The sequence below is a fragment of the Zingiber officinale genome, chromosome 11A, assembly GCF_018446385.1.
Source record: "Zingiber officinale cultivar Zhangliang chromosome 11A, Zo_v1.1, whole genome shotgun sequence".
In the NCBI taxonomy this organism is placed as follows: Eukaryota; Viridiplantae; Streptophyta; class Magnoliopsida; order Zingiberales; family Zingiberaceae; genus Zingiber; species Zingiber officinale.
In genome coordinates, this window is record NC_056006.1 from 93846060 (window position 1) to 93871486 (window position 25427).

General features: G+C 34.8%; 2 protein-coding genes across 5 annotated transcripts; both read right to left on the reverse strand.

The window, feature by feature from the left end:
- Positions 1 to 1126: 1126 nt before the first annotated feature.
- On the reverse strand, positions 1127 to 16722 carry LOC122031139 (vacuolar protein sorting-associated protein 53 A-like). Of its 2 annotated transcripts, XM_042590232.1 has the most exons (26): positions 16564 to 16722; positions 16165 to 16422; positions 15681 to 15775; positions 15432 to 15488; positions 15080 to 15230; positions 13668 to 13738; positions 13351 to 13475; positions 12317 to 12477; positions 12089 to 12230; positions 11346 to 11409; positions 9827 to 10018; positions 9706 to 9747; positions 9511 to 9615; positions 9374 to 9433; positions 6967 to 7044; positions 6613 to 6720; positions 6451 to 6516; positions 6032 to 6109; positions 5812 to 5945; positions 5460 to 5553; positions 3931 to 4008; positions 3786 to 3848; positions 2682 to 2750; positions 2510 to 2605; positions 1993 to 2065; positions 1692 to 1834 (listed from the first exon to the last, which is right to left on the reverse strand). In XM_042590232.1, exons 2-25 carry the CDS (start codon positions 16211 to 16213, stop codon positions 2042 to 2044), a joined length of 2202 nt encoding a protein of 733 aa, XP_042446166.1. In that variant the 5' UTR covers positions 16214 to 16422; positions 16564 to 16722; the 3' UTR covers positions 1692 to 1834; positions 1993 to 2041. The 2 variants fall into 2 exon arrangements, with proteins under 2 accessions (XP_042446165.1, XP_042446166.1); XM_042590231.1 differs by lacking the exon at positions 1993 to 2065 and having other exon boundaries at positions 1127 to 1834.
- Positions 16723 to 19398: 2676 nt separating this feature from the next.
- On the reverse strand, positions 19399 to 24623 carry LOC122032788 (NAC domain-containing protein 21/22-like). Of its 3 annotated transcripts, none has more exons than XM_042592101.1 (6): positions 22973 to 23132; positions 22817 to 22902; positions 22293 to 22726; positions 21882 to 22056; positions 20388 to 20665; positions 19399 to 20086 (listed from the first exon to the last, which is right to left on the reverse strand). In XM_042592101.1, the coding sequence occupies exons 4-6, from the start codon at positions 22048 to 22050 to the stop codon at positions 19643 to 19645; spliced, it is 891 nt and encodes a 296-aa protein (XP_042448035.1). In that variant the 5' UTR covers positions 22051 to 22056; positions 22293 to 22726; positions 22817 to 22902; positions 22973 to 23132; the 3' UTR covers positions 19399 to 19642. The 3 variants fall into 3 exon arrangements, with proteins under 3 accessions (XP_042448035.1, XP_042448033.1, XP_042448034.1); XM_042592099.1 differs by having other exon boundaries at positions 22152 to 22726; XM_042592100.1 differs by having other exon boundaries at positions 21882 to 22726; positions 23072 to 24623.
- Between the last annotated feature and the right edge of the window lie 804 nt (positions 24624 to 25427).

Sequence of the window (25427 nt, forward strand, 5' to 3'; positions counted from 1 at the left end):
TTATTGCTCAATGATAGGTGCTAGACATGGATTTTGTTAACCTCTGTAAGTTTCTCAGATTCATTTGATGCGCAAGGAAGAAAACCAAAATAAGGTTGTCTCTGGTTCGAGTCGGGGAATGTTTAGCTATTTTTTTTCCTTTGCTATTGAATTGAGATCATTGCAAAGCATGTCTTTGGTTCAAGAAGTCCCAACGCCTTTTGTTAGCCTTAATGTTTTCATGGGAGAGGCATGCGAGAGGGTTGTCGCTGGACCTAATGAATCAACAACAGTGCTACGATATCATAAAAAAGAATAAAGATTGAACACAATGCTGAACGAATGCAAAACTCATTAGAGTAATATAACATCTTTTCAAGGTCCCAACGGGGTATCAATTGACTAGAGAGATAAATTTATTACAATGGAAAGCGATCAATTCCGAATGGGTGGATGGTTCCAGGGAAATATTTCTTTCACCTAATTATTTGATAGGGATGGATGGTAAAATGCTCGGTGGAATTATTTGTTATAACACCTTTTCCATGAGAACACCTTTTTCACGAGATGAGTTGCCTATTAAATGAAATCTAAGATGAAGCTAATGTATGAAGTTATATAAATTACAATCCTACTCTGACCATGGCCAGTTCGAGTAATTCGAAGTGGCGTGGAATAGGGATTTGAAAAGAGTGGATTATTCTTATGATTTGCCCTACTCATCTTTTATAGAATAAGGAGTTAAAATCTGGACTTGAGTACTTTCTGATTTATTATAATAGCCTATGAAAAGTTTTCATAAAATCGGACCGGTCACCCTAAATTTAATATTATCTTATTTATAATTTTTTTATCTTTCTAATTTTTTAAGGAGAGTTAAAATCCAACACTATCCAAACTATTGAACAACTGTAAATGGATTTAATGACTGAAAGAGAGTCCTAAAGAAATTTTGAGGATCACCCAAAATTATATGGCAACAAATTATTAACTACCAAATTCGAATTAATAAAAGCTGTATGTCTTGCTGATGTCCAACACGCGCATAGGATTTTTGTATGAATTCATAATTTACCTCCTTATTGCAGTTCGAAAATCTAGCAAATCAAACCCTAGATAATGGTACCATGGTCAGACACTCTAGCAGTTAATTAAACAATTTCATTTCAAATCTCAACTACAATACATGCAAAATATTTTTTTTGAAAAATGACAAATCTAATAACACTGACCACTACGGACAGATAATCATGCGCACTTCCTAATTTACTTTGTGATCGGTCGAAAATTTACATGAAATCGAATCGGTCACCTCCAAGACCTAGTCGGGTCAAAAAGTTATATGTATCTGTCAGCTACAAATGCATGGTGAAAGAAAACCCTAACTTGACTACACATGATTAACATACAGTATACAAAGCAAAATATGGTTAGGCCTTAGGTCCGTCTCAAAGATTAAATACATCATAATGAAAGGAAAAGAAAGAATGACAAAGCAAGCAAAGGAAGTCTAAGGGCTGAAGAGTTTACGGAAGGGCCCGTCTTTCCTATCCTTGGCAGCTTCTGTTAATGCAAGGAACCGCTTAAATCCTGTTGTCGCTGCTCCCCTACCAAGAGCTGCAGCCCGAGCTAGGACATCTTCCCGGGAGGTCATAACTACGGAAGTAGATGTATTATTACTTGCTGGAGCAGCTATGACTGAAGATGTAGCAGTAGTAGATGTTGATGGTGCAGCAGGGGCAGAGATTGGTGCCGAGGGGATTACTACTGATGGTGCCACAGATGGATGCCTGATTGCAGAGTTGTGCTTGTTAAAATCATCAAGAATACCTTGTTGATCTGCTTTCTTTAAGCCCTACAATATAAAACAATCAGATTATCATCAAGCCGTGTAGACCTAACTATTTGGGGTTGGGTAACACAAATCAATCAGATACCCCACAACATATAATACATTATTCTTAGATTTGCTTTTGGAGCCAGGAAGATTATCAAAAAAGAGCATGGATTTACCTTTCATGATCAAATCGTTGTTATAAGAAGACTACAAGCAAAAGCTGTGTCAGCCATCATCAATAAGATTGACCTTCAGTTTGAAATGACAAAGCTATAACCTCTTACATCAGGGAAATAAAGAAACTAGAGGAATCAATTTTGGTATAAAATCTGATCAAACATATGAAAAGAACAACTTCAGTGGAACTCTATGAAGTTTTAAGCCAAGGAATTGAATTTGATTCAAATACAAAGAAAAATAATGACACCGAAACAGATGTTCATTGAACTATGTAGTCATTTTCCTGACCTAGAATTTAGTCACCAAAAAAAGTCGCTCCTACAGTTCAAAATAACTGTCACAGAAGTAACAATTAAGGAGCTTGTTCACAATCAAAACATTCTGTTTAAATTCTCGACAAACCTTACTAACATAAAATGATACTAGAAAAGGGGACCCCCGGGAGCAAGCAAGGACAATTTTAAAATGTGTTAGAAGACACAAAAGGAGAAAAATAAAATTTGAGTATAGAACCTTCAGGTCAAGAATCCTCTGGAACTCAGCAGGTGTTCCCTCGGGAAGTAGTGCTCTATAAGTATTTCCAACAGAATCTATCGGAGATAATATAACCTGCATAATAAATTAGCCCATAGACTTCGGAGTTTACCCTCAGGTGAGAAAGGTAATGGCAGAATCAATGTCATACCTTCAACAGGGCTTCAGCTTTACTCATCTCACGACCAACAAATTTTGAATAGCTAGCAGCAACTGCTGTCTGTTGAATAGAAATAATAATGTTTCCCTACTAGAATCCACAATAACACAAGAATATGAAAAAAAAGTTCAGTAACTATTTAATAAGAGTCATGTGGGAATATGAATTAGAGTTAATGGTTTTATGGAGTGTTTGGGTGAGCTTCTACTAAGCGCTTTTTAGATTCTAGTTACACGAAGCACTTTTGAATGTTTATGAATGTCAAATTCTGCTTCAGCTTCTATAACTTTTACTCAAAAGCTAGAAGCAAGAATTTGATGCTTTTTCTTGCTTCTGCTTTTTTGTTTATGGTCTAAAATTAAAATTTGACATTTATGTCCTTAATAAATGAAGCTGCTTTTTTGTTCTTGCTTCAACAATCATATTTTATTATTAGTATTTATTTTTTAAGTAATATTCTATATTTTTATATAATTTACATTTCTAGAATTTTTTATACATATATTTTTTGTGTATTTATATAAGTTTTGTTATTTTTTATATTTTTAATTTTATTAATTTTATATATTTTCTCAAACATTCATGTTATAAAAAAATAATTTTCATACAATATTCAAAATATAATAATAATTATATAAACACATTATTGATGGTGTATCAAAATTATATTTAGATAATTAAAAAAGATTAATTTATATAGTTTAAGAATATTGTTGTCATTTAATAATTATTCATCAAACACTCAAACTTTACCTTGTATTAGCTTTCGCTTCTATTTCCAAATACTCCAGACTTTAGCTTGTCACTTCAAAATAATTTCTATAAGAATCATTTTTAAATAAGCAAAAGCCCTCCCAAACACTCCCGTGGTACTATCAGAATAGATGACAGGAATCCTAGTGTTCAATAAAATTCTCAATCAAGTTTTGTTCTTTGGGAATATGACTTTTAATTTAAACATCTTGATATTCAACATAACAGGTTCTAAAATGAACTAAATGTGCAGTCCCCTTAACAAGTACCAATGTGACTTCAGCTACAAACTGCTTAATTCAAGGAATAGCAAGGAATATAATGAGAAGAAAAACTATGTACCTGCTTTCCCAATGCAGGAATCTCCATAAGGATTGTCTTTACTGCTTGAGTATCCAATAACATCTACAGAAAATAGAATATAGGTCGTGCTTCACAAAATCCTCCAGTTGTCAGTATAAAGGAATCAGCAAGGAATTTGAATTACCTGTTGAGCACCAGTTTCTGATATTTGTTTGCATTTGAAAATGTTATGGTATAAACGTGGACCAAGAGACGCTGCTAACTGCAGAAACCAAGTTTTTCTCAAGCTATTAAAGTCTAACAAAGGCACAAAATGGGCAACAGAAGAAACCCAAAAATGTAAATGATAATTAAGCCCATATACGGATATACCATAGTCTAACAAAGATACAAAATGGACAAAAAAAAATGAAAAAAGAAACCAAAATTGTAAGTCATGAAGAAGAATATTAAGTCCGAGCCCACACATAGTCTAGTTAGCATAAATATTCAGATAAGATTGGGAGTGGACATTCTAAATCCATAGCCAAATTTTAGAGGAACTATTTCCATTGGCTGATCCAGTTTGCATATTAATAGAAAACAAGAGAACGAAATTATTCTGATATAAACAGTCTCCTCAAACATCTTAGGGGCTTTACCAACAAATCACATAAAAGTACAAAGATGCAAACTATTTAATACATTATTAATTTGTTCTGCAATTTTCACCAGAACTTTCAATGGACATTGCAGAAATTTCAAATGTTTGAGAAATTGTGATCACCAAAAAACTGCTCAATGCTGGAACTCAAAATTGTGCTATAATTTCAAAAAAAAAAACACTAAATGGTCAATGGTGTAGTAATTGTAGATTTTAATTAAATATTTAGTTTAATGCATTATTTTCTAATGACCAGACAATTACATATACAAGATGGTTAAATTGAAAATATAGACATCAAGGCTACGTTTGGTTGGGTGTAATGTAATCTAGCTTGTAATGTAATCAAATTTGTAATGTAATGTAATGTAATCTTGATTACATTACTACGTTTGGTAATGTAATGTATGTGATCTTTGATTACAAAGGTGATTACATTCTTTTGTTTGGTGTCCATTATTTTTTATAAGGAATGTAATTCATATTATTATAAAATGACAAAAATATCCTGTGATCTCTATCGGCGGTCGCCACACCTCTGCCAGAGTTTGCCCGGCCGGCGACCGGCGGCCGGCGGCGGCCGGCGACCGGCTGGCGACCGGCGGCGACCGGCGGCGGCCGACGACGAAGGTCGGCTACCGGTGGCGGGCGGTGGTCGACAACAGACTAGGGGTATATTCGGCATTTAAACTTTGGTGAAACAATGACCTCGTAATGTAATCGGATTACATAGCATTTGCTTTGTAATCCAGATTACAAATCTTCACTACCTTTTGTAATCCAGATTACATTACATTACAACTTTTAAATCAAACCAAACAAAATAATCGACTTTGTAATGTAATCTGGATTACATTACAAGGTAGATTACAAGCTACCAAACGCAGCCCAAATGTTTTGTAAACAGATATGTTAAGTCATTAAAGGCCTATCTTCAAGTTACTTAAAAAAGTTAAACAGTAGCTTTTAGAAAAGAAACTTCTGTCCACATGCTTGGAACTTATATAGCAGATACTTGAATATTATGAAGTTGCATTTGATGGCTTGACCAATGTGATCTATAGACCCACCTTGTCCAAGAAGAACTGGTAGTAAGTAGGGGAGAGTAGGCTTCCAAGCACAGGAATACTACTTCCAAGAATAGAGCTGATACCATTGACATACCTGCAAATCAAGACCAGGAGACATCAATCAAATTTCACATCCAACTTCAGAAGTCTTTGAACAATTAAATCAGCACATAAGGAGCAGTGATGCTTTCTGCTGGACAAAAACACTGTTTACTGTGCACACATACAATCTAAATGAATGGAAGGACAAGATCGTCATATTTGAATTATTTATTTAGAAAATCACATTGACAACTATTTACTTGTTGATCAAGTTTCCTCAAAATTTAGGAATTAGATAAAATATACTTACTCTGATTGGTCACCGACACTTTCAATAGTTGCCCAAGGTACTCGTGTCATGGCTATCATTTCAGCATCAAACTTTGTCTCTAGACCATGGACTAGTGTCACTAATGCTTTCGTAATCACCTGGAAGAACTCATCCTGCACAATGCAAATGCACATACATTCATAAAAGCCTTGACGCTTAAAAAGCCTGTGCGCAACACAATAAACTTAAAACTTATTACCTGAACTTCTGACACGTCCACCTTATCTACAAATGAAGGATCAATAATCTTTGAAACATTTTCAGCTAGCTCACCAGACTTACAACAAAGTAGCGCAAGTTAACTTGGATACAGACAAATCCACATCATTTAGCATTATAATTCAGAAAATTATAGTTCATTATCCACAGAATGTATTGTTAAAATGATTGGATATCCTACATGTTATCACACATAGAGATGAAAATTTTAAGGAATGGCAGAACCGTAGAAGAACAATTTTCAATGTAAATGACAAGAAAAACCATTGTTATCTGCTTTTCAAGGTTGCAACAAAATCTTCCTGTATCAAGAATTTGTAGTTTGACTTCAATTATATCAACTATACTATATATTTAGCTGTTCAAATAGGTGGTTAGGAGGAAACAATTCCAACTTACAGTTTTATGGCAATACTCTGCAGTGTTGATGATATAGCATATCATTCTCTCATCTCTGTCAGAAGTCTGCAGTGGTTGTCAATGAATAAGTATAACAAGAAAAGTGCAAATTGAGAGGTTGGGTACCTATCTCATAAATAAGGGGAAAATCATGGTAATGACCTTAATCTGCCCATCTGTCCCAGTAGCAGTTGCAACAATCCCAGCGCCACCTTTGGGCAATCTAGCATACAGCTTTGTTGCATATGCTTTCAAAATTCTTTGGAACACCTATTAAGAAAAAGTTTGAAGTCAGGGTAATGCAAAATTAATCACCATGCCTAGTTTCTTTACCATGCAAAATATATTTTAGCAATTGGTTCAGTATAATCATTTTATAATATGAAATGTATTCAATTTTTTTGAGATTTAGCAAGATGAAAACACAATTTTTCTTTTAACAGTTTTACCTGCTTATTTATTAGAAAATACACAAGAAATGCAACAGAATAATGGATCAGACATGAATATACATACCCCAAACAAATTAAACAATGTCTGATTCTTTGTTAAAGCACTGCATCTTTTTAAGCTTCTCCTTATTATTAGGAATACCTGAAGCATTAAAAGTACAAAATAAAATAACTAATAGAAAAAAAAATATTTTAAAAACCAAATAAATTCAGAATTTTGGGGCAAATATGAATTATTTCCATATTAACTATTGCTACTTCTTAGTCTATGTTCAACAAAAATAAATCAAGAAAATGGATAATTTACAAGCCCGTCACTGGCACACATTACCAATAGATGTCACCATTACTTTCCCTTTCACCTTTTCATATACATGGGGAATAACAAAAGAGAATAATATCTCCTAATTTTCAGAGCATTTCAAAACAACTCATTGAATTTCAACTATTTGGAGTCAGATATATGATAATGACGTTTATCCCATCATTCAACTCTATGCAAAGTTATATTACTAGTAAAACTCAGTCTGTTAATGATATCCATACTGCAGACATTTTGCTATCAAAAATTTTGATTGGTCACCTTTTATCGTACGCATCTTCATCTTTAATGGATTCAAAGTGTCAACTGGAGAACATGAACACATCTATACCATCTTAATTTACTATCTCATTTTATTATCAATTAAAGGTACACCTAATTTCTTTGAGAATAAGTGAGAAATTGTTGCTCATCAAATAAAATGCATCTTCATAAGCAAGAAAACATCACAATTTTATGTTCTTCATAAACACCACTACATGCTTGATTATTCTAAACCCAGCATGTAGTTTCTGTTGTTTTGTAGTTGCTGTTGTTTTCTTTAACACCCTTCAACCATTTGCTTTTCAAAAGAAATATGAACTAAATAAAGTGAACATAGAATACTAATTAAAAAGACTGACAACTATATTGGAAAGCAAAGACTAACCAAATAATATCTTATGCTGAGCTTAAGTGGCACAAACTTTCTCAGGGAGAAAGAATGGTTCAGTAATATAATTCATGAGAAAATGCAGCATTTCTCCTCATTTCACATGAACCAAGTCATTGTGAATCTCTATGTAAAACTTATTAGCAAACTGCTCCCCTTGACAAAAAACTGGCTTTCCTCCTTCCAAGCAACTTAGTAACACAAAGTAATCCCCTCCTCTAACAATCAGATTAAACCAAATTTCTGATTAATAACTACCCAGCTCTTTTAATGTCACTTAGAGGTCTGCATCATCAGTGAATTCAAGATAGGATTTAATGACGTGTAGATGCTTGTCTATCTGTATGATGCCTCCCATTAACAGATATAGATTGCTGGATCTTTATGGAGCCGGAAGATTAATAGAAATTGATTAGGAATGGGAAGAATTGTTATAGTTGTCATTTTCCATTGTTCCTTGATTCCCATATAGATGTGTTGTTTCCTTTTTGAAGGGGAGCCTTGGTGCAAAGATAAAGTTGTTGCCGTGTGAAATGATGGTCATGAGTTCAAGTCGTGGAAATAGTCTCTTGAGATGCAAGGTGTGTCATATGGTGGTCACGAGTTCAAGTCGCAGAAATAGTCTCTTGATATGCAGGATAAGGCTACATACAATAGACCCCAGGACTCGTGCTTCGTGCACTGGGCTGCTCGTTATGCGTTGTTTCCTTTTTCAATTCTACAAAACAACGGTTGGACTAGTTATGTTATATTGAGTTCAATGTTAGGCTATGACTCGAGCACACAAGCACAAGATGAGAATTGCAAAGGTAAAGATGTTAAGGTGGATGTATAAACAACAGGATAAGAAATGAGCAAAAATCGGATTGCATTTATTGAGAAAAAACTCTAAGAGACATGTTTAAGATAGTACGAATATGTATTTAGACGACCAGAAATCACTATATAGTAGGAGATAGAGTCCAATGACATAAGGATCTATATAACTAATCCCACCTAAAAAGGCTTCGTGGTTGTTGTTGTTATTGTTGTTGAATGTGTTGTTTCGTTTTTCCCATCCCAAGTGCTTCTTTTACATTGTCTTTCTCACAATGTTCAAATTAATTGATCAACATGCATTGTCAATCAAAAGATATGGCTCCACTATGAAAGACTAAGATTCAAGTTCTTAATGTTAGCACCAGTTTATCAACTGGAAGAGAATTTATTTTTATTTCTCCAATCTTCCTGTTAGATCAAATTATGACTTATTTATGCGTTGAGAATAGACAGGAGCAAGTTTCTAATTCCACCTGAGCCTAAGAAATTTTATCTGCTGAAATAAGATATTACAACATTAACTAATAAATGTTGAAATTTTTTAGCAGAAAGAATGATTTAGTATCTTGTCTCAATATAAGCCTGGTGTCTCAATATATACACCACTGGAAGTGTTTCTTAATTGTTTCAATATAAAGAAATTCTAACATAAAAGTTCCAAGTTCAACTATACAATACCTGCATGCTACTTGACAAAATATTAGTTTGGCTCCCCTCTTCAGTTTCCCAAGTTTCTTCCTATAGAAGAACATTTCCAGAAGTTAGACATCATGCCCAAAGGAGAACATTTATTGAAGTAAAAAATGTTTAACAACCTGAACAAGTTTTTCCAAGTGTTCCATTAGAGTCTTCTCCTCTAGCTCTACATACACTGCCAAATGTGTTTCAAAGCAAGATGAAATAATTCCACGGAAGTTAAACTGCAAACGAGAATTAATATTAGCATTGGACCTGAGGTACATATAATGCAGGATGGGCCCAAGTATCACAAAGAAAACCAAGATACTTACCCCAGCCCCAGGCACTGTCAAATCTTTTTGCTTGTCCTTGTCCTAGAAAAAAAAGTGAATGTTTAGGGCGGTAATTAATCATTTTAGCAACTAAAATAACTAGAGAGAATTTGGTGCATACTAATTCATCTCCACCATGTTGCAAAGCAAGCTTTTTCTCATATTTCTTGCGAATGTCTGAGACAATTTTCTTGTTGCTTTCTCCCTCACCAGGTTCTTCATCACTACCAAATTCTGTATTCCGAGTGCTTGCAGTTCCTCCACTAAATTTTTCTGCCAACTCTTCCTCAAATTCAAGAGTTCGCTGAAGTGCCTGAAATACAGAGTGTGATTATGTAATACTATTTTCAGACAACAAATTACTGTGCTTCGAGGAAAATAATAAAATTGCTCATAAAGTAAAAAAAAGCAACATAAATCCTCTTCTATTTAAACTGATTAGCTTTTATCTAAAACTATTAGAATATTACTACTTAGAACTGACAAAAGAAAATTGCCTTTTGATGTTTGGTTAGCAGAAAACACATACATGTTTATTTATTTTTTCAATATAAAAATTGACATGGCAATACATCAATTTGCTAAGAATGCAGCTTGGGGTGAACTTTTATGTACAAGCTAGTCATTACCACCTGAAAAGCAATTTAATTGTTCTCGATTCAGTCTTTCTAGGTAAAATTCATTCAAATGAGTTGGGATCATCAGTTCAGTCTTTTATACTAACTGTTGCTCATTCTTGCTACAATAGGGCAAGGGATCAATTTCTGACAGGTGCAAACCCCTCCAACCCCCTTGTCAACTTGGCAGTCAACTATAAACTCCGTGATTTACCTCTTTTCATATAACCTAGGGACGGATTATGAGGGACACCTGGAGTGAGCGTAATCACCTTTTGCTACAATATTGCTCATTAAATCTGAGTGGTGCTATTCATCAGAGCTAATCCCTATCGCAATAGGTTGAATTGTTGCTCTATACATAGAGAAAGCAAGCAACCGCTGGTGAATTGACAAACATTTTTGATGGATGTGATATAGCACATTTAAACAAAATGTGTTGGAAGACAAGCCGAGAAATAAGTAATTTGATATATTAGAAAATTATCAGAAAAAGGGTATTATTATAGCATATAGAGGGAATAGAAAGGTGAATTTGGAGGATTTAGATTCAAGGAGAGAAACAAAGAGAGCAATACAATATTGGATTTTGGTGTGATATTGGCATATGATAGTACACAAAATGATGTGTAAATACAGAGTCTAGACATCAAGTTTTAAGCTAAATAATTTGAAATGCAAATATGAAATATACTTTCAACAGTAGGAAAGAATTAGTAAAGGTATATGGACTCAGCTACTAAACATAACACAAATGTTTAATATAGGATTTATAAGTAAATGAAGGTAAGTATCCTTTTTCAACTGGTTCAATAAGCATGGACAATTTAAAAGTGAAAACTATCAGCTTAAACTGCTTTGGTTCACAACACTAGTTAGTTATCTAAGACTTAATTTTTTTTATCATTTCCCTGAATCCATCGTGAACTAATTTATAACCCCTGAAAGATATGAATAACTAAGGTATAATTAAAGACAACTGACAAGGCATCATAAACTCTGAAATATGAAATATGGAACTACCATTAGTAGTGTTGCAACATCTGGTTTCTCTTTCAGATTATTGAGAATATCCACAAGCTGTGACCTGCAAACTTATACATAATGAATCAGCTGCTGAAGATCATAGGTGCATCCAATTGAACACAGACATCATGCAAAAATTTTAAAACACATAAATCAAAATAAATGCATATATTGTTTCCATACAGGGCATATCAATAATGTCAAAGGCTCGAATTGCTTACTAAGTTTGAATGACAAGATACAGGATCAGGGAAACAAGAAAACATTATCAGCTCCATTTGCAGATGTTAAAATCAACTTTGCTGAAATGATTGTTCAAAATCAAATGACAGGCAATAATCGATCATGATTTCATGGTAAAAAGAACACATCTATTTCCATGTTACTGGCATACAGTAGAAATTGATCAACATAACAAAATATATCTTTTAGATATAATGCCCCTCTTTTACCTTATGATGTTTTGATTCCCTGAATTGGTTAATTTCGATTAGAACGTGTCTTTTATCTTTAAGAAAACTAATAAGAAATATACACTGTTCAACAAAGTAAAGTCACTGAGAAGCAGTAGATTTTCAAAAACATGGAGAAGCAGTGGAAAGTTTGAAAGCATCAAATGATTAACAGATCTAGAGTAACTTTACTTTCATATCTTGCAAACACAAGGCAAGGCCAAATGTTTCACAAAAGAGCATGAGTTTTTCAGCCAAGCAGTGTAACATCTAGTTTTTCTGACAAACCTGGTCATCTTACAGAACTGGATGCACAGGAGATAGTCAACATGCCATGCAGAAGGGAAAATTTTCCAAACATCCTCATTAGTTCGCAATCGACGCTTAATCCATGCATATCTCCTCTCTGTCTTATCCAGCTTTGCTAGTTCTAGTTTAAAAAATGGGGAGTAACACAATTTCTCAGATCACTGAAATGAAATTGAAGGAGTTTGAAATGACTTGAGGGAAAGCAACCTGCTCCCTCAAATATCTGGCGATATGAAGTAAGCTCCTTGCTGCAGAAATTTCTTACTAGTTCTTCCCTTACAGATGGCTCTAGTGCATCCACGACCAAGCAAGCATCTGTCAACTGCTGCAGCAAATTAGTTTCTTCTGTCTCTTTTCCAGTACCTAAGCTACAAGTTGTCAATCAGTTGATTTAAATGGTTGCCCCTCTAAACAATTGAAATTGCAATATCTAGGGTAGCAAATGCAAAATAAGGCAATTCTACAGCAAAGCAAAATCTAGGAATCGCTATTTTGTAACACTTTTAAGAGGTCCTCAGGACTGATATTGATATATATGGTCTACTTATTTTGACAATAGCGCTTTCATGAGCGTACATAGAATAAGCATCATCACAGTTCTCAAATCTTCTGTATGATTCTTCAACAAAAGACATCTAACAAAATAACCTATACAAAGCCTTTTCCAAGTTTTCCTTTGGAAGCTTGTGCATGTACTGAGTTGACAGCAATCATTTCCAGTTTCTTAGCATTTGATAAAACTTATGTGAAGAGTAAATACTAATTCTATATGGTCACCGACCCCATTAGCGCATTTAGATAGTATCGTCAAAATAGAGCAGAAATAATTGTTTGCAACTACCTGCCATTATTTTGTTAAGTGGAACTGGTAAAGTTGAATTACAATGTACACAAATCAACTCTCTGACATAGTAGAGTACTGGGAAGTCAACTATTGGCATAGTTGAAGGGGTTGTTTCTATGGTCATAATAACATGGTTTGAATCCTCATTCTAGCCATGGGTATGCCAATTCATCGTCAACTATCATCTTTTCTAAAAAAAATATGGAAGACCCTATAAATTAAATTGCAAGACCGAATACTATGAGGAATGCACTATTCGGATCAAGAATTCCAAATCTTTACATATTAACAACATCAGTTCAAGTCTATGGTTCTTCTTTCAAGTATTGTACCAGAGTTGTGAATCAGTCAGTACACATGATTGAAGTCCATTTTCATTAAATTCAACAGCTACTACCTTGAGAAGTCTGAAAATACATGAGATTTAAGAATTTTCTTGATGTTCTTGAATTTCTCTCTAAGCTCAGATATTTTTGGTACATCCCTGTATGCTTCAAAGTGATTGCACAACTGGTTTACTGCCTGGAAAAAAAGTGCAACTTTTAATGTTAGTGCATTCTGAAAAGTGATTCAATGGGTGCATATAACATTGGCTTGCCATAGCATAGTTGATCACGTTGTTTTAAAATTACAAAGATTAGATGCATTTAGACATGATTCCTACAGTACCCAGAACATACCTAACACAGAATCACAAAATTACATTAGTGTTACCTCCAACTGTGCAGCAGCTTCCTTATACTGGCGTTTTGAAGCCATTATTTGAAGTTGTTCAACAGCTGATACTGTAAGCACATTGATTCCAATTTAAAAAATGTATAAGTATGAATTCCCCATCATCATTAAGTCATCCCAACAAATATTTCCTCATGCAGCATAATATGAGGAACCAATCATGAAAATTTTATAAACTACCAGAAGAAATATCAATCATACTGATAATATGTGAGTATAATTCAGCACTCAACATAGCAAGCATCTATGCCAACACTGAGATCCTTAGTATTGATCAACTGTATCAAAGTAAGTTTGAAAAATTAGAAACCAAGACTACCATTCGGAATATTCTGATAGCTTGGATTAGAATCATGACAGACTTTTGGCCAAAATTTATTCCATGATTTTTGAGAAAATCAAAAGGAGAACATTAAAAAACTGATGCAGAAACAACAAGAAAATGGAGTTAAGTTAGTTTAGAGAAAAGATATATAATACTTCATTAACACAAGTGGTAGACACTACAGTAAAAACTTTAGGAAAATCTGCTATATGGAAGACAAACACTATGTTAGATAATTTTATTTTATTCACTTTTCTTATTTCCTTTCTACTCTTTGTTGTCGCCGTCGTCGTCGTCATCAAGAAGTCTAGTCTCAGGCTCTCTCTCTGCTAGTTGGAATCTACTAATCGTCCTTAAACATTTCCATGCCATTTTGACTTATATATGTATTGGAGCTACAAGTATAACCAATTGCTATTGGATAATAATTTTTTATTTCATCTTTTCTAGTAACCTAACACTTAATTTTTTGCATTCTCATAACTCATCTTTTGCTACAATAACTTTCATCCATAAAATATAACTGTTCTACAATTAAATCTTTATTCTCTAAAAGCTCTGTCCCATTTTAACCACCCACTCAATATTGTATTAAGGATGCCATCACGAATATCTTCTTGTTAAATACGGACCAAGATATCAAAACCTCTTCTTATGGAATTTCATGGTTATCTATCTTAACTATACCCTCAAATCTTTCCTTAATACTAAAAAATTGTGTTCCATGTATTCAATTTGAATTCTACTTAACCTGAACCTTTAGTTTTTCAAGTTCTTCTATATAATCCTAGTTTAGATAAATTTGTTAGGAATAATGAATAAATAAGAGAGTATGTCATAGACGTTGAAAGACCATGTATAAGGTCAACTAGATAGTCAAAAGGTCGTTACCAATAGAAGAAAAAGAAGTCAAAAAGCATATAGAAACTTATGCATGGTTCTCTCTTTCTCTATGAAATGTACACTAGCAGATGTGCAATCAAAACTCCAGAAGCAAGCAAATAGTATCTAGGAAAATAATGACAAGGAACATAAACACAAAAGAGGAAGGAATCAAAAAGCTAACCTAGCATGGTAAGACGATGAAGAGCTGTAATCGTGGTTGTTATATGTTTCTTTGCACAGTCCAATTTCTTAATATCGCGACAAATTTCTTGAACCATTGTTTCACTTTGTTCAGCCTTTGTTTTTATTTCACGTATTTTGTGCATGAGTTCCTGGACATAAAATGAAATATACAATTAACAACTAGACAATATGTTCACCATAAGAACTATATTCAATTCCCAAATGATCATTTCATTCGTAGAGGATCTCATACAAGTACGCATAATCTAACAGAAATACCTCGCCAATTTCTCTCTGAGTTATGAATATTAGGAACCCAAAGGAGAAACACAGGGGAAAAAGAAATGGACCTGAACAGCATGTGTTGCAGAAGCAAGATCTTCCTTTGCTTTTGTGCCAGAGTTACTCTAGCATCCAAAAATACAACAATAATTATCATTATTAAAACCCTGAGACAATCTGTGAAGATACCAGACAACACACTTTGCAAAGGTGTGAATCAGAGAAGCTCATTACTCAAGAAGAAAATTAGAGAAATAGACAGAAAAATAAAAGAGAGAGGAAAACACAGTCTAGGGGAACTAAAAGAGCTGGAACACCTGTTGTCGAACTGCAGCTAATATACTTGCATCCACACGGCGTATCTCACTTTGTATTTTCTGCATAAGTGGCTCCACCCCAGATAATGATGCTTCTGAATATTACAAGATAGTTCACAAAATCAGTTTTATCTTTATAGCACTTATTTTAGCACTCTTTAGCTTCTGATTCAGTGAAACATATCTATATCTAATAAAACATGAATATGCATCGGGCAAGGAAATGCATCTGGCTACAGTGTAGTGGTGAGCTTGACCATCTATCAGATCCAATTCGTTAATTTAACTTGTGATATTTAGGCATCTGGTTTGTCCCGAACCCATGGTTATGATTGATGAACTCAAAGATTTAGTTGCTCATCAGAATGAAGATTGAACTAGGAACCAAATCTAAACTTAGGGATATTAAGAGACAAAAAAACCATTATCAATCAGAAGGGGAAACAATCTTATGCTTTAAATAGACATAACAAATGCGGCGAACCGTTAGGAAACATCTGGTTGATGTACTCCAAAGCACTGGACTTGTCCATCTCCTCTCAACTCCTTAATCAATCGCCGAAAAAGACGAATCTGAATCCAAACCCGCCAGGAAAGAGGAGGAAGGCTGCAGGCCAATGCGCAATCAGTATTTCATTATCAGAACGCTAGAATTAGCGCCAGCGCGTAAATCCTAACGTGCGGACGTAGAATTACGCGATCATCTTCAAGATCTACAACATTGCGTCAAAGAAACAACGTCCTGTGCAGGAAGACGAGGGGAAAAAAGTCAGATCCAGAGAATGGGGAATTCTCACCGAGTTAGCCCATTTCAAACCCTAGAAAGCGGGTAGAACTCCGAGGGTTAGGAGATGGAATGAGGCGTGGTGAGGGAGGAGATTACCTCTTCTCTTCCTCTCGGCGATCGGAATTGGGAATTCGCTTGCGGAAGAATAAGAAATCGAGATCTCCAGTGGTCTCCCGTTCGTTCTACTCCAAAATATTCCAGTTTCATGACCAGTAGGAAACTGGAACAGAATCCAACCCGAGAACCTCCCGGCCCGGACCGAACCGGCTCCAGGTAATCCGGTTTAAGTGAGATTGGAAATACGAGCTGATGAATCAAGTTCTTAATCAATTATTAAAAGTTTGATTCAATATTCATAATATTTGTATATTCATTTCATAAATTAATTTTTAAATAAAAATAATACTAATTTTTTATATTAAATTTATAGATTTTATATTTTATTTATAAAAAATATAGATAAATATATTAAATATATTTATTAGAATAAAATTAAAAATTTAAATAGGAATATAATACTTTTCTCTAAATATATAATTTAATTTTTAATAATTATTTAAATTTATAATTTATATTTATTAAATTTGTTTAGGTTCGATAAAAATTTAAATAAGTTCGTGAATCATAAATATATTCGTTAGATAAAATTTGAATTTGACTCAATTATAAAAGAGTCAAACTCAAATTACACCCTTAATTGGATTAGGTACACAGGTTAGGAGATCATTATTGCGCTGATCTTGTCTCCTCGGATGGATCTAGTGACTAACGCATGAGGTGTTATCATAATAAGATCTGTGGTTCGAATCTCGGTAAAGTCGAGATAAATACTTTCCTTATGTATTAGTCACTATTCTAAAAATTAGTAATTGTTCATGATTTATCTTTTCTGTATTGATTCTGAAACGAATTGACTGAGACATATTCATCATTTGTCACAATTATTGCGCTAATCTTCCTTCGCGCCTAGCAGATCGTTTCCCTTTTTCTCAGTTTAATACACGGTAGGTGCTAGTCGTGTAATAATTTGTATTTATTTTTGGAGTGTTAGTGTAATAATTTGTATTTTTCTTTATTTGGGCCCACACTGGGCCAGGTAAGTTCTGTCCATGGCTGTTCTTGACGGGAATCTGAGTTGATAACCAACGTTGAGAGACGGATGTATTCCGAGCTCCAAGTAATAGAAAGTTTTAAATAAATAAATTTGACACAAAGTTACAATATTGAATTAAAATTAGATTAAAGTCGAATAAAATATATTAGATGGGTATGGAGATAAAAAGTATGTTGATTTAAATTAGAGTTGATTTAAAGTTAATTTGATTTTAATTATATTAAAATGAGTTTGCTTTTTATTTTGAATCATAGCTTAGTTATTTTTTTCTTATTCTCCAACAATGTCTACTTTTCTTCTTCTTCTCAAAAGCAATAGTCTTCCTTCATTCATTCCTTTTATTTATTTTCTTCTATCGACCAACAATAATTTTAGTCCTTCTTCCTCATGAATAATAGTAACTTTTATTTTATCTGTTCTTATCATCAAAACTAGTTGAGACTGACAGAAAAGAGGATAAAATTTATATTTTTTTTCTTTCATCCCGGTAGTTGAGCCAAAATTGGTTAACTATTACTTGACAACACTTCTAATAAAATGGAGGATAATTTTTTTTTTTAACATTACTTGACATCTATATATTGAATAAGATTTAATTAAGAATATAAATAATTTTATTATAGATGAATATTACATTCAAAATATCATAAGACAATTTTATTGAATATAGTGATTTTTTTATTATATATAATTTATTATATTTTTTATAATAATACGTAATTTATTATATTTTAAGGTAGGATGCACACTATCGAATAATATAAAAATATTAATTTTTGAGTTAAAAAATATATTTGATATTTAAATTTGATTCGAAGTTAAAAATATAAGGGTGCATTTGGTTTGTGCGTTTTTCATTTTCATTTTCTGAAAAATACGCGTTTCTGGAAAATGATGTTTGGTTTGTATTTTTCGTATCTGTTTTCTAAAAAAATAGCTAGCATTTTCTAAAAAAATAGATAATGACAAAAAGTCATTTTTTGTTTTCTAGAAAACACATATTTTTAAAAAATAAAAATGAAAAACGTGTAAATCAAACGCACCATAAATAATTTTGGCTCAAGCTCAGTTCAAAATGAATTTAAAATGAATTGGAACTAGAGTTTAGTTTGAATTGTTCAAACCTTACTTTGAGGAGAATCAAATTATAATTTAAAAAGACTTAAATTTAAGTTGAATTTAAATTATTCAGATATATTTAAATTAAAATTATATAAAAAATAAATAAATCAGAAATTAATTTGAGTTTGACTTAGCTAGGGAATAATAGAATAAAATATTATGAGTTTAAATTTGACTCAAAAAAAAATTATAGAACATTTGAGTTCAACTCAATCCAATTAAACAAAATTAAATATTTTTCAAACCGACTTTAAAAAAACGACTTGATTGCTCCTCCTAATTTTAATTTCCAGATCCGTCCTGTTATTTTGTAACAATTTGTTTGCTGTGGACTGCGTAAAGCAACAGACATACACAAACAGATCGCTGAGAAAAATATAATGAGCATTTTACTACAATTCACCCTTGATAACAGGCATTAACCAAAATGTGTTTTCGGACTATTATTATTACCAACATACATAGCACATCTATGTCTTCCTCTTAGTGATCCCATAGTTATTTATAGAAAAATTAATCATGAATGATTTTATCTTTGAACACTAACGATTACGTGGAAGATGGTAGTAACTTGACAAATAGCTTTCAGAATAAATTGTAAAAGTTAGGGTTTGAATTTTCTCCATAATTTTTTGGCATCAAATTAATTCTATTTCCCCTCTATGATGTGTTGTATTTTACATGGCTAGTGTAAATAAGCAAATCACATTGGCTTTCTGCATCAGCTTCCATCTTATTCCATTAGCTATCGACATCACTGTCACACTCTGACACTCTGTATTCATTAACATGTTCTCAAATCCCCTCAGGCCTATCCACCATAACATAACTTCTCATTATAGCAACCAAGAATATAAAACCGTTTCAAAAGCACCAAATCTCATCGCACTAATTATATGAACTGTAGTGGGTGCATGTAAATATAGTGGGCATCATGTTCTAGTAATTCCACTGCAACTTCATGATATCTCCAAAAGGAACCCAAGCAGGTGGCAGATCACCCTGTGCTGAGCAACCCCCCAAACACTCTTCAGATACTAAGTCCTTTGCCATCCTTTGCTTTGGGTCACCTTCCAGCTTGCCGAGATGGCTCACTACTGACTTCATGAGCTTTCTGTCACCGGTGAACTGGTTCAGTCCAGAGCTCAAGTTAGGCAGGTGTGGCATTACGGTTGGGACGTGAGGCGTGCGGCTTGGAGTTATGCTGGAGAAGCAGGGCACCTGCTCAAACCCTTTCAAGTTAAATGGGGTTTGGTCAGTGGTGGTGTAGTCAAGGAGAGGTGGGAGGGGCATAGAGCCTTGATCATCTTGGCTAGTCTCCTTGTTTGCCTTGGCAGACATCTCCCTTCCCTTGTAGAACACTCTGCAGAGGACCCAATCTTCCTGCTCGCATAAGAAACGACATACGTGTCGTAATCAATATGATGAAAGGATAATAACAGATTGGAGAATGCGTGTTCAGAAATTAATTGCTACATATGGCAGTTGAGCCATTAAGATGACTCCCTATCATTCAGATATTTTATCGGAGATCAACAAATCCTGCAAGTTTTCAAAAATCTCCATAGCTAATACCTTTCCTAGACATTAAGATCTTTACTCGATAATTTATAATCTAGCACTCAGTCAATATCTTTATCAAGTACTTATTTTTACAAAGGTTAGAGAGAGATTAAGATATTACCTTGAAAGGCAGCATCTTTTGGGTTGCGGCAGCATAATCTTCCATGCGATATTCATGCATGACCCATTCTGTCTTTGTCCCCTTGGGAGCTCTTCCTTGATAGAAAACCAAAGTCTTCCTCATACCCACCAGCACATTATTCCGGGTCACTGATCTATCCTTCCCGGTGGCCTTCCAGTAGCCTGACACGGTCGCCCTGTTCTTTCTCTGCCCGGTTGCATATTTTCGATCTAGAAGGCTAAAGAAGTACCATTCATTGCCCCCCACAAATGCAGTAGCTGGATCCAGGACATCAAAATTCAACATTTTCACACACAATGAAAGAAGAGAGAATAGGTTCAGATGCATAAAGAATTCAGTGCTTCAAGACCAAGTTGACAGGAATTCAAATTGAGCTAAAATTTGTGTCAAGATTGGAATTGTCATCGAGAAGTCGTGGACGGAGTTGGTGACATGAGGCAAGCACTAGTTCATGCCGTTTTCAGCATCAGCAGTGGACCTAACTCCATGATGGATGATGGGTGATTGGTTGCAGACTTGCAGCGCTGTCGGTCGGTCTCTGGATCATGTGGAAGTCTCAACCAATGAGTCTCACAGCACAAGGAAAGATGTCAGCGTCAACCATTTAAGACCTCACTTTACTTGGATATTAGCCAGCTGGATTAGCACTAAAAAACTAGAAGCTTTGATGGTGGATGAGTAAAACAAATTGTTACGTGTGTAGTTCTTAGTGGATCCACGAGATGTGATGTGAAAATATCCATCAACATCTTTAGAAAGTTTGCTTTGAGTTGGGAATCAGTATTCCTACACATGACAAAGTTATAGGTGAAGGTATACGGAAATAGAGGGTGTTTAGTGAAAAGTCCGTAGATGAACATGGACAGAATAGAAGTGGTAAAATTTTCTCCTCCTAATATCAGGAGCCTTTTTTTTCTTAAGTTTTGATTCAGATCATCTCAATAAGGGCAAAAGGAAATAATACAGAAAAAGGTGGTCCACTTCAACCATGAATGGATAAAACACTCCAGGTGATTGAAGGGTGGTGGAGAGTTTGGTCAAAGAAAAATTTCCATTGGAAAGTTAGAAAAGAGAAGCATCTACTGAGCTGAATCAGGATAAACTTCGAAAGAGAATTTGTAAATTTAGGGAATATTTTTCATTACAATTTCATCAAATAATCTGAATCAAAAGCAACTGCAGACAAAAAAACAAAACAAAATGTTCTCATTGAAACTAGACGGAAAGTAAGAAAACTTTTGGAAGCCATGGCAAGGTACAGAAATGCATTATGATGGGGGTCTTGAAACTTTATCCTTTGAAAACCAGAGCAGGCTTTCCAAAAGAACATGCACAAGTTTGCAGCTGCAAAAGATTGCATGCTCGGGGAAGAGGAGAGAAGATAATATGCCACAACAATTCCGTCAGACATAAACCATGAGAAAGAGTAACAATAAGCTATTTCATGTTCTTAAAAGAAGACAGAAACCTCACCAGGGAAATCCCATGGCTCGCACTTATTGGGATCGACATCCACCATCATAGGACAGCCATGGTTCCCAGCGCGCTTGACTGCAAGGTAGTCGCAGATGAGCTCGTCATCCCTTGGATGGAACCTGAACCCTGGAGGAAGCTCTGCCTCCACCATGCTCAGGAAACTCATGGCGGCCTTGAAGAGAGGGAAAAAAACACAGTGAGAACGATATACATATAAAAAAAAACTAGGAGGATTAGGTGTTGCATTAATAGAGAAGCCAAGTCAACCTTCCACGAGAATAATAGATAGCATGGGATAGTCCAAATCCACATCTTTATTCTTTCACATTAAAGCACTCATCCTTCACACGTGGTATGGGTATTGACATTGACTTACCTGACACAGTTTGTACATGTAATGCTGTATACCTGGCATTGCCTTCAACCTCAACCACACCCTCAGCAATGTGGGCAATCACATGACAACTCTTTTGAGGATGAGAACCATTTCCTTTCGTTTTCGATACATCAAGGTGAGAAATAGGACACATTCTCGGAATCTTGCTATCAAAAGTGAAAATCTATGAACCAAGAACCTTGTCAGTCTTTATCCGCAAGTTAATTGGTATCCTCTCACTGTGTAGGTGGTCTGGCTGCTTGGTGAGACATCAACCTTGCTTATTAGATGTGTTTCTTACCAACATGGAACTTGTTCAGTTGTTCTTGCAGCCTATCTGAGAGAACACAAATAGCCTTTTCTACTGCTGATGGGCGGTAACAAAGTAGTAGACTGCAGTGCTGAGTACTAAACTCTAGAAGTGCTACTTACTGTAACAGCATCCATAGATTAAGTCTGTTGTTACCTGTTTGGGGAAAAAAACTACATTTCACTATTCTCATTCACGTTAAAATTAAGGGTCAATCTGTCAAATCTACATTTCAAGTATACTGACAATGATCCGAAGAGACGAGAAAACATAAGATAATTTTGGCCTTCTTCACTTGCATAAATTGACATCCAAACCAGCTGTTCTTGCAGCTGCCATTGAAAATAGAGAGTTGGGAAGTGGACTCAAATGGTTTTTCATAGTGCTGTGATGCAGAAATACCTATGCTGACAAATGGATATTGCCCTGGAAGGCTCCTCACAAGAAGACGACGAAAGTGAAATCAAAAACAGTTTGAACTTTGGAGAATGCTGATCTTACTGTTATGTCCATGAAGAACAGCATGGAACAGACCAAAAGCATGGGCTGCCAGACTGATAGATTCATTTCTACATTTCCTCCACGTAGCCTGCACTGGACCACCATCATCTGTCCGTCCTAGTTAACTAATCAAAATTGATGACACATCAAAACAGAAATCATGATGAATATGACAATGATATGCCTCAGTAAAGGCATCTCCTGTAAGGGATGAGCAGCAGTTAAAACCAGTATCGATTTGGAAGTACAACATCCATACGCAATGAGATATAGTGTAGGCTGTCGTCAAAAAAAAAATAAGAAGGCGAGTGCAAACTATACAGAGAAGAAAGGTGAGGTGAATATCTTCGTACTTAGTTCTGTTTCAAGGTTCTCTACAATAACTGTTTTTGGTCATTTCCACCGTTCTAATAACTCCAGTCCTGTCCTATTTGTAGTGAATGCGGTGTGAGTACTACAAACGACACTATTCTGTTAAAACCATCAAAGTATCAGTAAAAGATAGTTGAAGATTTTAGAAAAAGCATAGCTGGCTCTAGATCAGTCCATACAAAATGTACTAGGAAATTAAATAGAAGACGCTGCCACTGCATCCAATAACTTTAGGCCATGCTATGACACAATAGGAAGTCTAGGTACCAGTTGAACTGCTCCTCACCATTGTTTTATAAACTATCCACAAAGATGAACTAATCAGCTACATGAGGGGGGACCAAGTATGAATTTTCAGGTCCCTTGTCATGCAATCCGGTGCACGAAGCTCCCGTCATGCGGGTCCCGGGGAAGGATCCATTGTACGCAGTCTTACCTTGCTTTTTGCAAGAGGCTGTTTCCAGGATTCGAACCCGTGACCTTTTTAGTCACATGACAACAACTTTACCGTTGCGCCAAGGCTCCCCTTCTGTCATGAGCAACTAATGACTCAAAATATAGTTTTTGGAGATGATCCCTTAATTCTATATTTTCTTAATTGATATGCTTCAACTTTCAATTGCGTTATTATTTATTTTGAATGAAACTTGAGAATACTCATCCTACATGAACTTGATTGCAGACTATCCTGATACTACGAGCAAGCAACACATCAGATTGGGTGTTCCTTAAATTTTCAAGACTTGTGTGGTAAAAGGCGATTCGCTCACCCCCAACGCTCCCGCCAACCCGTCCCTAGGCCAACACGGAGGAGATAAATCACGGGTGGCTACTAGCCATTAGTGCAAATGGCCAAGACATGGGGGAGGTTATGCTACTAGCCATTTTCAAGACTTGTGGTTTAACATTGAATGGTTCTACGAGGCCAATAATATAAACACTTCTAGAAACTTAGTTCATTTTTATTCAAACTGCTTTTAGGTTTATAGTTGAGAAAAGAGTGGAAACTAACCTCCTACTGCAGTCATGACTATTAATATTACCATGAATTTACACAGCCGAAACCCACATGACATGCAAATTAGAGAAAAACAAATTAAGTGGGAGCCAGATGCAAATCTAGTTAGAACTTAACACCAGTGCTTCCTTCTAAATGTAACAGGGAATGCATAACTAAAAGAGTGTTATCAGATATTATTATGTGCATTATTTTGGCAATAGACCCAAAATACCAACCATGTAGGCAATATTGGAATGAGTATTTCTCATCTTCTAGTTGAGCGTGATTCAAATGTTGCCATCAACTTCCTGCAAAAGAAAAGGCTAATTAACTTTAGGACAGTTCTCTTCTGATCTTTAAATATAACTTTACACTTTCTTTTGAGAAAAATATGAATTCAAGATTGATGTGATAATTTAGGAGAGACATCCACCTTTTCTAATTAAGAGAATTCTGCTTTCATTCTGTTTATGCATATAGATCCATACGGGAACATAAGAAATTCATCACTGAGCAATTAGCTAGAAATATAAATATTTACTTCAGAAATAATTTTCAGTCAAACAAAGTGCATCTCTCTTACTGTGGTAAACTGATATTAGATCAATACAAACAGAAAAGCAGACATCCATGCATGAAAATTGGAGAAAATAAAGCCTTGAAACAAGGAGAACCATGATTAAACAAAGGATGATCGCGAGATAGAAGATGTGAGTTGCTCTTTGATGCCCAATTAATCAGGTCCTTAAAAATATTAGTATAAGAGGTTGCAAACAAAATAATTAGGTTACTCATCCAATTTCCACGACGAACCAAATGTGTAGACAATTTGTAGTTTTGTTTTCCTTGATATACTAATATACGAGATAGTAATCCTGAGGCAAATTCATTGTGATTATTAACTCCACAGGTTGGGTAAAGAAGAGTCAGTCTCAGCCTCTCAGCAAGGTCAACTTGACCTATTATAGTTAGATTGATCGTTCA